Source organism: Saccostrea echinata, unplaced genomic scaffold (genome assembly GCF_033153115.1).
Source record: "Saccostrea echinata isolate AGI-Se365-2 ecotype Australia unplaced genomic scaffold, CSIRO_AGI_Sech_v1 ptg000030l, whole genome shotgun sequence".
Classification (NCBI taxonomy): domain Eukaryota; kingdom Metazoa; phylum Mollusca; class Bivalvia; order Ostreida; family Ostreidae; genus Saccostrea; species Saccostrea echinata.
The window spans coordinates 33638280-33652716 of NW_026889779.1; the positions used below are offsets into that span (position 1 = coordinate 33638280).

At 33.8% G+C, this 14437-nt stretch overlaps 1 protein-coding gene across 1 annotated transcript in view; it reads right to left on the bottom strand.

Moving 5' to 3' along the window:
• Positions 1-10837: 10837 nt before the first annotated feature.
• LOC133197744 (interferon alpha-inducible protein 27-like protein 2A) overlaps positions 10838-14437 on the bottom strand; it is a 31891-nt gene continuing 28291 nt past the window's right edge. The window contains exon 3 of the mRNA XM_061333939.1: positions 10838-11301. Coding sequence (XP_061189923.1) covers positions 11164-11301 — 138 coding nt within the window. The 3' untranslated portion in view covers positions 10838-11163. The remainder of the gene's footprint in view (positions 11302-14437) is intronic.

A 14437-nucleotide genomic window follows, 5' to 3' on the forward strand; every position in this document is an offset into this window, starting at 1 on the left:
CCCTTTATGACCACGTGTTACTATCCAGCTGTTACGAGAGCGCTCAATCACATTCGTGCCTATAGTATTGAATCGACGGTCCATCCAATTACATCAAAAGAATTCGCAATATATGCACTGTTATTTCCCTTTTTTCTAATAAGAGACAACTTAAACTGACAATGATCGACGGTGATTAAAAATGACGAGCTTTTCGCGGGAGAATTGCAAAACTTTAACACAATATGGTCATTTTTTGTATTAAGTGTATCTGTTACAAAGGGTATACAGAGTCTTTCCTTGAAGATTTTATTTAAACTTTAATAATATTACCTTAACAGTACTTTGTTCTCTATACTTCACAGATGCAACAATTGATTTATCACTGGAGGACCTTATTAATGGTCACAAAATCACATATCCAGTTGTTGCGTTCGTTCGGAAGCTCAACAAAGATCGTCTAAGTAACAGATCGGTGGGACTTTCGTTCGATTGCAATGATTGGGTTCAACATCGCTGGATAATGGTCAGTACCGGTTTAGTGGTCAATGGCATTAACAGATAGCGGCTACAAAATGTGTAAGATATTTTTCATCGGACGGAAGCTTAAACCATGAAGCCACCACCAGGAACCTATTTGGATATATTGATATATACGAATGACTGATACTTAGTTCTCTGATTGGCTTAAATCATTTATTCTAGATCTATAAATCATTATCAAAATTTTTGTTCATATGCAGCTGAAATTCTAAACATATTTGATTTTTTCTAACCCCCCCCCCCCCAACAAGACTACAAAAAAAAAAAAAGAAAAAAAAGATCGAGAACTTCCAAATTGATACGTCGACTGGTAGCTGCAATAATGTAGCCCTCTCCGATTTTTTTTTAATCTGATATTTTCTGGAGAGGGCTACAATTCCACTGCATCTCCGTAATGGTGCAAATATATTTTTTAGATACGGGCGACTGCAGGCAAAATAAATTGTTTTTGCATTCAACTTACTTCCAATAAGACGGAATTTTTATTCACTATCAACATCATAGCCCTTTATGAGCGAAAACCAAGTAAAATAAATCTGCGTGTTTACCAGTCGTTCTCTTCAGCAGCCATGACAGTTCTCGCGTGATGTACAGAGACTTGCGCTTGAATTTTAGAATCACTTGATAAAGTAAATGTCGGTGTTGATAAATGTTTGTGTGGTATGATATCACTAAACATCGATAAATAAAAGCATTCCATGTGATTTTTTTTTCATAAACAGTGATATTTATGCTTAAAATAAGGGAAATCCTAAACGATCCGCTCCCCTAGATCCCGATTTCTCATTGGTTGTCCCAAAATAAAATCGATCAAGGTCAGTAAACATGGCGGATAAATTCAAGTTGTGATGTTGACATATACGAAAAATAACCGATATACGGCTTGTTCTGTATATTTTTGGATCAATTCATGTCTTGCATAACTACATTTTATGAGTTCAGGTAAGATATGTTAATAAAATACCACTTACTGATAATTTGAGCCGAAATCTGTGCGGTAGTGAATCACTCCCGCACTTGCACCATTACGGAGATCCTAAGGAGTTGTAGCCCTCTCCCCCCCCCCCCCCCCCAAAAAAAAAAAAAAAAAAAAAAAAAAAAATCGGGAGAGGGCTACATTATTGCAGCTAGTCGACTGGTTATGTTACTTTTTGGTTCCAGGTCTCTCACTGCGTTTGACTAAAATTTCAACAGACGTAAATATATGTATAACAATGGAAATGACAAAGTTTGCTAAACGAATTGATCCCTTCGTCGCAGGTTCGAATCCCACGGCGTGACGTGTATTACTTGTCCTTCGGATGAGGCCACGACAAACTGTCACAGAATTTCGAACATTAGAATATCATTAAAGATGTAAAACACACCCACCCACCCCAAAATCCCGTAGTTTAATTTTTGTTCTATATTTATACATGACTATATCTACTACATGTATGTGTACTCACATTTTGGATAAAATTGTACTAATCGTTTTTAGACATTATTTGAAGCTAAAAAAATCCCCCCCCCCGGCTTTTCACAATTAAGGAGAAGGAATTTTACACTAACCGGCTATAAAATTCACGATTTTCGAAAAAGTCCGATTAATATAGTTGGTCAACTTTGTTGACACATGGATTTGACCATAGAAGACATACATAAGTAATTTGTAGTGGTACACATAGACAGAAACAGTTTAGAAGAACTTATACTGAAAAAAAAAAAAAACAACTTTGGTTTATCTTAGCCATGAAAAATGAATGTGTTTCAATTTAAATATGTTTTTAATGAAGAAAAAAAATCTATCGTTTAATTTGAAAAAAAAAAAATTCTCTTCATGTAGCTTGCTGTTAAAATAACCTTGATAATTTTTTGTTGTTTTTAAAAAGAACCGTATTGAATGAATATGATACGCGCTATGTACGAGAATATGAAATCCTGTGTGAAATCGGCAAGAATGCTATCAGAGGTTTTTGAAAATTCTCTTGGTCTCTTACAAGGAGAAGTTCTGTCCCCTATCTTTTTTTCATTGTATGTAAATGATTTTGAAATTGAGTTTATAAAAAATGGTAATGTTCCTCTTGAACTTCAAGAATTGAATCTTTTTACTTTGATGTATGCAGATGACATGGTCTGTTTTGCGGAATCTGTACAAGATCTACAACAATTGTTAAATACTTTGTATAATTACGCCTCGAAATGGGATCTGACCATTAATGTTGAGAAAACTAAAATTGTTGTTTTTAGAAATAAGGGAAAGGTTCATGATAATGAAAAGTGGCATATACATAATGAGCAAATAGAAGTTGTAGATAAATTTATGTATCTGGGTGTTTTATTGAACTACAATGGAAATTTTAACGTAACTCAAAAACAATTGGCATGTCAAGGAAGAAAAGCAATGTTTTGTCTAAAATCTAAGGTTAGTCAATTGAGTTTAAATACTGAAACTATGTTCTCACTTTTTGATACATATGTCAGTAGCATACTAAACTACGGCTGTGAAGTTTGGGGAAACCACAATGCATGTGATATTGAAAAGATACATCTGGAATTCATTAAGAATGTTTTATATGTTAGAAAAAACACAAACACGGCCATGATATATTTCGAAACAGGCAGACTGCCTATGAAGACTGTACGGCAATTCCGGATTTTCAAATTTTGGTTTAAAATATTACAAAGTAAGAATTGTATTTTGAGATCATGTTATGAGAAAATGTTAAAGGAAATTGAACAACCAATGAACAAGATCACGAACTGGGCTTCCAATATCAAAGATAAATTATTCGAAATTGGGTTAGGTTACATGTGGACTGACCAAGAAAGAATTTGTTATAACAGCCATTTCCTGATTATAAAGCAAAGAATTATTGACACCTATGTACAGAATCTCCTTGCAGATATCAATAGTTCATCTAGATGTATGTTATTTAAGAATATTATTGACCACTTCACACTGCAATATTATTTGGTAAAACCTATTCCTTCCATTTATAAAAAGCAAATTAGCAGGATAAGACTGTCATCACATAATTTAGCTATAGAAAGTGGACGCCATAAAAATACATTACGCGAAAATCGAATATGCGAATTATGTAGATGTGAAATTGAAGACGAATTCCATTTTGTTTTAAAATGTCCACGATATAGGGATTTACGAGCAAAATATATTAAAAAATTTTACTGGGAAAAACCATCTATGTTCAAATTCATACAGTTGTTATGTGCACACAATGTTAAGGACCTTTGTAATTTGGGAAAATTTCTGTACCATGCTTTTAACTTACGTAATGAATGTCTCACTGTCTTATAAACACATTATATAAAATGGTTTGTACATTCTCCACCATTAAACTGATTGTATAATTATTATGCTGTTAAAAAAAAAAACCTGCGCTATGCCTTACTGTTTATATGTTATAAATTTATGTTGTATACAATAAGATGTATGTCTTACGTAATAAAGTAAATTGAAATTGAATTTATAGTGGAAAATTACTACCCCCCTCCCGGAGGAGATTTCGTAAGTTACTCTTTGTCAGCGTCTTTTAGATAAAACCACCAAAAAAAATCCACAAATACACATAGAAAAATCAAAGCTGAAAAATATCTTTATTTTTAAGATGTTATCTACATCATAAACTTTACATTTAAATATAGATGTACATATGTATATACAATTTCTGAAATTTTAAGATCCCTTTCTTGTTGATGAAACTATATATATATATATATATATATATATATATATATATATATATATATATATATATATATATATATATATATATATATATAAATCGCACTTCACCAGAGTACACCCGATAGACCGGACGCAATTCATAGCGCTCCGGATTTCTTTGTTCACAACTGTTTATAAACTTAAACATGTAACACTGTAAATATTTAGTGTTTAGTAGTTTAGTAGTAGTGCTAGTTGTTTTTGTTTCTCTATTTCCTTTTTTATGACTTCTTGACTTTTTTCTTTGTCCTGAGGAAGGGACAGGTCGTCCCAAAAAATTGACAATTATTATTGTTCGTGTTGTTGGTCATTTTTAGTGCTTTGTGTATATATATATATATATATATATATATATATATATATATATATATATATATATATATATATATATATATATATATATATATATATATATATATATATATATATATATATATTCCTCAACCCTCAAACGAATAATTAAATTGAAAGGATTTTTATTAGAAATAATCATTATCATTTTATTAGTACATGTTTCCAACAATCCTTCAATAGGTTTTCAGTCTGAATGTCTTTACTGCAATTGTCAGTCTACACGATCCATTGTGGAATATCGATCCCAATGTAATTCCATAGTTTGTGTGGAAACTAAATACCATACAGTTTCAAAGTACAGTATCTTGAGCTCATAAACATGTATAAATGCTATATATCAAAATCCTACCATTCAAAATTCAAAAGTCATACGTTAAATTAAAGTGTCCGGAGTATTTTTTGAAAAGTAAGTCAAAAGTCAAGGTCAAGTGGATTTTAACGCTGGAAGCAGCTCACATGCTCAATATGATAAACTCACCTATTAATATGCTGTGTATCGCACATTAAAGTATTTTGAAAAGTATGTCAAAGGTCAAGGTCAAGGGTCAGGAGGTCAGTAAACATGGTAATTTACAAAAGTCATAGTGCGAAGCAATAAATGTGCAAAATATCAAATCCATACCTCTTAGAGATCTCGAGATATAAGGTGTGACAGATGGACATACGGACAAACAGCTAGACAAACAGACGCCGGGTACAGTGATCCCTAAGTGTTGCTCTGCTCTGCAGGGGACACAAAATGTGAATGTTTGGTTTATTAAGTAAATATGCTTATAAATCTCCTTATAATCTGTCAATTGATATATCAAATAAATAGAAGATATTAAATGTTTTGTATAGATGAATATGGTATTTATTTCACGAGTGGGACAGGATCTTTTGATATTTTCACGAGTGCAAAGCACGAGTAAAAATATCAAAAAATCCTGTCTCACAAGTGAAATAAATTCCATATTCATCTACAAAACATTGAATTTTCTGTTTATTACATTTTCTTTGATTTTCCCTTTGACTCTGTCTTATCGTAACACGGAGTCATAGGCTGTGACGTCATAGTTGAGCGGTTGAGACGTCATGGCTAAGCGATTGCGGTATGGGATCGTGGTAACAAAAGCACTGTGGGAAGGTTTCACACAACAATTTGCTTGACGAATGTACAAAACTGATTTAATTCCGAATTCCCTCTGTTCTTTCACGTTAGTCTATAGAACTTGCTTCGCGAGCAGCATGAAGCACCGCTCGTACTGCGAGCTCCTACGACAACGCCTGGGCGAAGAGAAAAAAATTCGGACTGTACATACTGGTCCGAATGATTTTTTTTTGCCGCAGTTAACTCGAGACCATCAATACAACGCAAGTGCATCTCGCTGCTAACTACATTCTCGTGGTAACAACAAAAGTTCTCCAAAAAATAAACTCATCTTGTTTTAATGGATATTGCATATATTTCCGCATATGCAGAAATTTAAGTAGATTTAAACAAGATGTGCTTGTGAAACACGGATGTCTTCGTACGGCAGCTCATTGAGAAGGTTAAATTTGAAATACCATATTTATATTGGATTCCGAAACTTCATAAAAATCCTTACAAACAAAGATACATAGCGGGTTCCAGTAAATGTTCAACCAAGCCTCTTTCTTTACTCCTCACTAAGATATTAACAGTAGTGAAGGAGAAACTTCATGAGTACTGTGCAACAATATATTCGAGAAGTGGTATAAATCAGATGTGGATACTTAAAAATTCCAAGGAACTTTTGGAAAATTTGAAATCACAAGATTTTACCAAAATCAATAGCTTAAAAACTTACGACTTTTCAACTTTATACACAAGGATTCCCACGATAAATTAAAGTCCAGGCTTTTTGATATCATTGACAGCTGCTTTTTCAATAAAAATGGAACTCGTAACTCAGGCAATTAACTTACCTTGTCATTGGTCATTTGCAAAATTATTTTGTTAAAAAACATTCTGATTGTACACACAAGTACTCTGAAGTTGACATTAAAAAGATGCTTGAGTTTCTGATTGACAAGATCTATGTGGTTTTTGGAGACCAGGCCCCAGGGTCATGAAACATCTTAAGCTTAAGTCAAAATCTTCATGTTGTTCTAAAATGTTATAGAAGTCAAGCAGACCAAAATTAAAATATTTTTCAATATAGCTTTATGAAAGTGTTGCTATCTGCAAATTTAGAGATAAAGTTGACAATTACGAAACATTTTACAGACAATTGAAAATTTGACTTAAGTCTAAGTTTGTTTCATGATCCTGGGGCCAGGTCTTCCAACAATCTATTGGAATTCCCATGGGTACCAATTGCGCCCCGTTATTAGCAGACCTTTTTTTGTATTCATATGAAGCAGAATTTGTCCAAAATCGTGTATGTGAAAAGAAGAAAACACTTGCTGTGGCCTTCAACTCGACATTTAGATATATCGACGACGTATTGTCAATTAACAATGGCTATTTCGATCCATTCTTCCATCCCGGGGAGCTTGAGATAAAAGATACCACAGAGTCTGACACATCTGTTTCATATTTGGATATTTTACTTGAAAAAGACGTTAATGGTAATCTAACAACCAAGATTTATGATAAACGTGATGACTTTAACTTTTCAATCGTCAACTTCCCTTACTTATGCAGCAATACACCTTCTTCACCTGCATACGGGGTATATATCTCCCAGTTGATTCGATACGCAAGAGCATGCTCTACGTATGGACAATTTCTAAAACGAGGTAAATTATTGACAAACAAGTTGATGAAACAAGAATATCAGCTGTCTCGTTTAAAGTCATCATTTCTATGGTCGATACAATGACCTTGTCAGCAAATACAGTTTATCATTGAGTCAAATGCTGACTGACGTTTTTCATACTAATTGTTAGGCCATTATTTACACACTGAATTGTCGACGGATTTTTCCGTTATTTCCTGATCATGACAAGGAGCACACGGCGGGTGTGACCGGTCGGCAGGGGATGCTCACTCCTCCATGGCACCTGATCCCACCTCTGATGTTTGGAGGTCCATGTTTGCTCTGCTCCTATTTTGTATTGTTAAATGAACTTATGAGCTTGAATACTGTTCGTTATCTCCATATAATTCATTAAAGTTTCTCAATTGCAAGTCAAACTCCAAAAAATGTTGGTACCCAGAAAAGAACTTATCACAAGGAATATATCTGTGAAATTTGAAAGTCCTTGCATAACCATTCAGAAATTAGAGGGGCCTTGACACAGATTTGAAGTTAATATTTTCTCAAATCATGACTTCTATGTTACTATAGCATTTCACACGGAAATATATTAATAAAACTTATTTTGAAACTACGAATTTCGGGACGCGTTTGATTGACACATCCTTGCACTTTCAAAAAGTATAACACTTAAGAAAAAGTAGAAATTTTGTTGTGTATTAATGAAAAAATATTAAAACTATAATCCAGAAAATTCAGAGTAGAGAAACCAAAACCAACTCTCCAGTATTGACAGTCCGTGCTCAGTGATGCGTGGAAAGTTTAACAATTGAACACACCCGTGAAACGTAAACTGTTTTTGTAAACAGGGCATGGGCTCTGTTATTGCTAATGTTTACGAAGTATTTTACAGTCTTCGGACTATGCACTTCCTCTCTTCTGTGATTGGCAGAAAATGCACGATGTGAAAATTTTCAATTATTTCATTGGTTTAAATGCTCTGCTAGACAAGGGAGATAATTTTCTGGTGATCTGATTTCAAATTTTCAATCTTAAAAAATCGACAAAACGAACAAAGGAAAATTGCAGTAAATGAAACTTATAGACTTCAATTTTTTTTTTATAGCAATTAAAATAAAGGTTGTCTTTACTTTCATGATGAACAGAAAGCTCTTTTTCTGCATGCAAACACTGAAATGTGTGTTTATTCGTTTTCCCTTCGTTTATTTGGTAGGACTAATATCTAGATCTTCTACGCAGAATATCGTTCGTTCCTCTCTCAGACACCTCTGCAACGGGCTCGCGTCAAGGTTTTTGACATTTAGTAAAAACCGGCCCGGAGCGACTAGCGACTGGCCCTTTTTTTCCGAGCATAGTATTGTGATATAGTAAATTTTCCTTTAGATACCCCCCCCCCCCTTCCGGCCACTTTTTGTTACAGTTAGGTCGAGCACTGGCAAATTCCAGGATCTGAACAGTTAATAAGGTTTAATAAATTTTTTTAGCTTGTAAGATTATTTTGTGGGAAGTTGCCCTCCCGCCACCCCCCCCCCCCCAACACACACACACATTTGAAACCGTTGCTACAGGCCTGAAATCATGAAATTCCAATTATTATTTCAAATTAAAGTAATACTTCTAGATCTACTCAGTAAATATTAGCAAACATTAGCGCAAGCATTTAATTATAATGAAATGAATAAAAGAACGTACTAATATTCTCGTACCAAGGAACTTTTGGGAAATTTGAAATCACAAGATTTTACCAAAATCAACAGCGTAAAAACTTACGACTTTTCAACTTTATACACAACCATTCCCCACGATAAATTAAAGTCCAGGCTTTTTGATATCACTGACAGCTGCTTTTTCAATAAAAATGGAACTCGTAAATTTACTTACCTTGTCATTGGTCATTTGCAAAATTATTTTGTTAAAAAACATTCTGATTGTACACACAAGTACTCTGAAGTTGACATTAAAAAGATGCTTGAGTTTCTGATTGGCAATATCTATGTGGTTTTTGGAGACCAGGTCTTCCAACAATCTATTGGAATTCCCATGGGTACCAATTGCGCCCCGTTATTAGCAGACCTTTTTTTGTATTCATATGAAGCAGAATTTGTCCAAAATCTTATACATGAAAAGAAGAAAACACTTGCTGTGGCCTTCAACTCGACATTTAGATATATCGACGACGTATTGTCAATTAACAATGGTTATTTCCATTCTTATGTCGATACGATATATCCCAGTGAGCTTGAGATAAAAGATACCACAGAGTCTGACTCATCTGTTTCATATTTGGATATTTTACTTGAAAAAGACGTTAATGGTAATCTAACAACCAAGATTTATGATAAACGTGATGACCTTAACTTTTCAATCGTCAACTTCCCTTATTTATGCAGCAACATACCTTCATCACCTGCATACGGGGTTTATATCTCCCAGTTGATTCGATACGCAAGAGCATGCTCTACGTATGGACAATTTCTAAAACGAGGTAAATTATTGACAAACAAGTTGATGAAACAAGAATATCAGCTATCTCGTTTAAAGTCATCATTTCGTAAGTTCTATGGTCGATACAATGACCTTGTCAGCAAATACAATTTATCATTAAGTCAAATGCTGACTGACGTTTTTCATACTAATTGTTAGGCCATTATTTACACACTGAATTGTCGACGGATTTTTCCGTTACTTCCTGATCATGACAAGGAGCACACGGCGGGTGTGACCGGTCGGCAGGGGATGCTCACTCCTCCATGGCACCTGATCCCACCTCTGATGTTTTGGAGGTCCGTGTTTGCTCTGCTCCTATTTTGTATTGTTTAATGGACTTTTGAGCTTGAATTCTGTTCGTTATCTCCATATATTTCATTATCACTGTAGTATACGTGAACCAACGACAGAGGTCAATGTATATGAGCCGATGGTAGAGTGTTAAAAGCTGTCGAAGAAGTTCAAAGCCAAGAACCTCGGTACTCAAAAGTAATACGACCTGATAATGTGTATGTCTTTTTACAGTTTAAAGTTGTTGCTAAAGACTGCAAAGCTTTTTGAAAAAGCTATACTTGTGTTTCTTTTAAGTTTTCTACAAGAACTAAATCTTAATGCTAACTGAGGGCCTGTTATATTCACCATTATCGCATGGAATCATGGTAGCAGAGAATTCTGAAATGTTTAACACAAAAATTTGCATGATGAATGTACGGATTGCATTCTGAATTTCCTCTGTTCATACAAGTGACGTGTGAATGTAATGACAATTGTAACCATGCAATTTTAACCAAGATCTTTAAGATAAAAGCCATGGTATATCTACATCAGTTGATGCACTTTAAACACTAATACATGTACGTCTATGCAGGAATCACACAGTCGTAAAAAATCTTGGGATTGAGGAAGTCCATATATTAAGCCGGGTTGAATATCTTGACATTTTTTTTCTTTAGAAATAACATTGTTATGCTTTGTTGAAGTTATTCAACAAAATATCTGCTTAGAATACTGATGCAATATGTCATTTGTAAGATTAATATATTTCAAAAATACAAGAAAGACAATAAAGATTATCATACAATTTGATAAAGACGAACATTTAAATTCCATGCAGCAGTTTATTTTTCCACTTTTTAGAAACCTAAAAATTCCATGCAGTAATTTATTTTACACTATCGAAAAACTAAGAATTGTGTCATTACAAATTTTGTTATTTATCAAAAGGAGTTATCAGTGATATTTACGAATATTAAATAAACATGGAGTATTCCATGATTTTATTTTTAATTGGATATTTTCCTCAGTCATATTTAGTAGCCAACTAGGTAAGATAAAAAGTCCACGACTTTATTTCCAGATGGCAGCAACAGCGCCACCCAAAGTTCCTGCAGCGCCACCTATGATAGCCTTCGTGCCAACAGCCGTCCCCAGCACGCCGGCACTCTGACAAAGTGCAAACAAGCTCCCTGCTGCCGTGGTGGGGCCCTACAAAAAATATTAATATTTTGGGTTAAATATATAATATGAATATGCTCAATATGAAATACATAATAATTAACATGACTTGTGTAAAATTATTTTCTTTTACAACAGGTATACAATTGCTTTGAATAAATTATTCTTATTTGTGAAGAAATGTTTTGTTTATTTAAGGAATGAATTTAATAGCTACCCATTTTATACGGTATAAATTGGGTTGGGGCAGTTTACGCTTTATAAACCGCGAAGCGGTTTATAAAAAAGCGTAAACTGTTCCAACCCAGTTTATACCGTATAAATTGGGTAGCTGTTAATTTCATTCCTTATAATTTAATTTTCATTCATTTGGTGTAAGAAAAAAAGATGATTGTCCTTAAAAAATGACTTCAATTTGTATAAAATTTGAATGTAACGTCAGGCGGATCGATACGTTTTTGACGCAAGTCATTGTGACGTAGGCAACCCATTTACACGATATAAAGTAATTTTTTTATCCAATCAAATACAGCGTTACAACCAGAATTAAATTATTTGAATATAAAAAAGACATTTTATAACCAATTCAATATATCGTGATACATATCGTATTGTGGCTCAAATATCGTGATACATATCGATATAGAAAAAGTTGTATCGTCCCAGCCCTAGTCTTTTTATAGTTATTTGATAAGTATTTAGAAGTATGAAAAAAATGTTTATCCCCTCACGTATGATGGCCTTTTTTACAGTTATTTGATTAGTATTAAGAGGTATGAAAAAATTATTTATACATTTTAGTTTTTTTTTTTAAATTTGTATTGTATTTAATTTTGTAAAGCCAATTTGGCCAAAGTATACTCAGTTGGCTATTGCTTAGATCAGCGATATGGCCCCTGAGCTTCTCTTCCTTAATAGGATGTGTTTTTTTTTTTTTCAGAAAAGCTTATCTAAATTTTTTTCATCTATTTTAGAGAAAGTATATCAATGTCCTACCAGTTATGTAAATATATAGCAGTAGTAGATTACTCCAGGATAGCCGGGGCTATCCTGGAGTATAGGGGCCTTTATAGCCGGTAAAAAAATGGAAAAAATGGCAAAAATGCAAAATGCGCTGGCCGGGGCTATCCAGGCGTATAGGGGCCGTTATAGCCTGTAAAAAAAAGTCAAAATAAGAAAGTCTATACAGGATACCGTATCAAAAAATCCAAAATGCGCTGGCCGGGTCAATTAAGTGCACTTTTTTTTACCTTTTTTCTTAAAAAAAATACAAAAATCCACAAAAAATTTCAAACCTTTTATTATTGATCCAATCCAATCCAATACAATACAATACAATCCAATACAATACAATATGAAAACAAGATCAGAGAACAGTCCTATACAGGAAAATCACAAATTTTTTTATCACTGTACAAAAGGATTTTTTTGGTTACTCACTAATACGCACAACCTACACAGTCTTGGCATCGATTCAAGTATGTCCATTATGACGTCATTATCACACAAAAACAAGAAAAAAACATCAGAGAAACAGTCCTAACAGGAATATCACAAGGTTCACAAAAAAATATGAAAACTTACTGTTTCACATCCATTATTCACAACAAAACTGTCAATTATTTTTTTGGAGTTTCAATTTTAGTTTCTCCTTTACATTGGTATTCTCAAGTTTCCTTTTGTTAGTGCCTTTGGTAGGAATTTGATGTTCCTGGTGTTTTTTCTTCTCTTGATTTTTCTCTAATTTTTGTACTTCTTTCACTAATTGTTGATCATCTTCTGGGCATTCATTAACCCAATGTCCCATTCTTCCACATTTGTAACACAAATCCTGTTTTTTTCTGGGACAGTCTGGAGCCCAATGTCCCAACTCATTACAAATGTAACATGGATCTGTTTCTTTTGTCTTTTTTCCTGTGCTGCTGCTGCTGCTGCTCCTGCTGCTACTACTGCTACTCTGTTTTTTCTGATAAAATCCACCATTCATTTTCTCCTGGATGTTAGTCACTTTAACTTCTAATCTGGATAATTTACCCCTTATCAAACAAAATTCACTGGTGTTATACTCTTTTAAATCCGTCAGCATTTTAATAATTCCATCCATAGTGGTGGTTAAGATGCTCATATCTTCTTTGGTCATGGGTTCTGGCATATTATAAAGTCCTAAATCCAATCCGATGGGATCTTGTGTATCAGGTGCCGTGGGTAAGGCATATCCTAGTCCTGTACTCTGAGGTGGAATATAATTCTGACCTGTAAGATTATTAAGATTCATCATTGCTTCTGCCATGTCTATTCTTTCTACATGTGTCAAAACTAATGCTATAACTGACTGAACTCTGAGTTTATATACCTTATGAAAAACTATTTTTAGCTTTTTGTTACTATAATTATAATAGCACGAGATCCGATTCTTAAAACACCTGCACAGGTAAAATTTTGGCACCGATTCAAGTTTGAAAAAACTATTTTTACCTTTTTGTTACTATAATTATATATATTAAGCACGAGATCTGATTCTTAAAACACCTGCAGAGAGGGGTCATGTACCTAATCTTGGCACCGATTCAAGAGTCTTAAAACACACCTGTGTATTATACTACCGTGTGCAAAAGAAAACTTAAGTCCTATTTTTACCTTGATTGGTTTTATTTCTATAAATAGAAAACCAAAAGGTATAAATAAGGTCATAAAAAACATTTCTTTTTAAAAAATCATTGATATCATGTTGAGACACTATCACACTTTAGTGTTGAAAAGTTATGATACTTTAATGCAATGTCTAGAACAACAGGAACAACCATTACCCCCCGAAGCGGAACAAGTGTTTCAGAAAGCAGACAACATCATAGAAACCACTCAGGACTTGTGGTTACAATGCCTGGCTTTATCCCATCCTACCACAGTGGGGAGATTAGCAATTATTCATTTCCTATGTCAACGAATGAAAAAGACTTTACCCGAAAAAATGTACGGGATGAACATGATGCAATATTTACAAAAACCCTACAGTTTTCTATGTCATCCCCAAGGGAGCAAAGTGATTCTACTTTGGAAAGAAATAGAAACGATGGAGAAAATCTGTATTCAATACGGAATGAAATCTCTGGAAATATCAGACCTACTAAAAAATGTGTGACGTTTAATACAGACTTGAATGAAATTC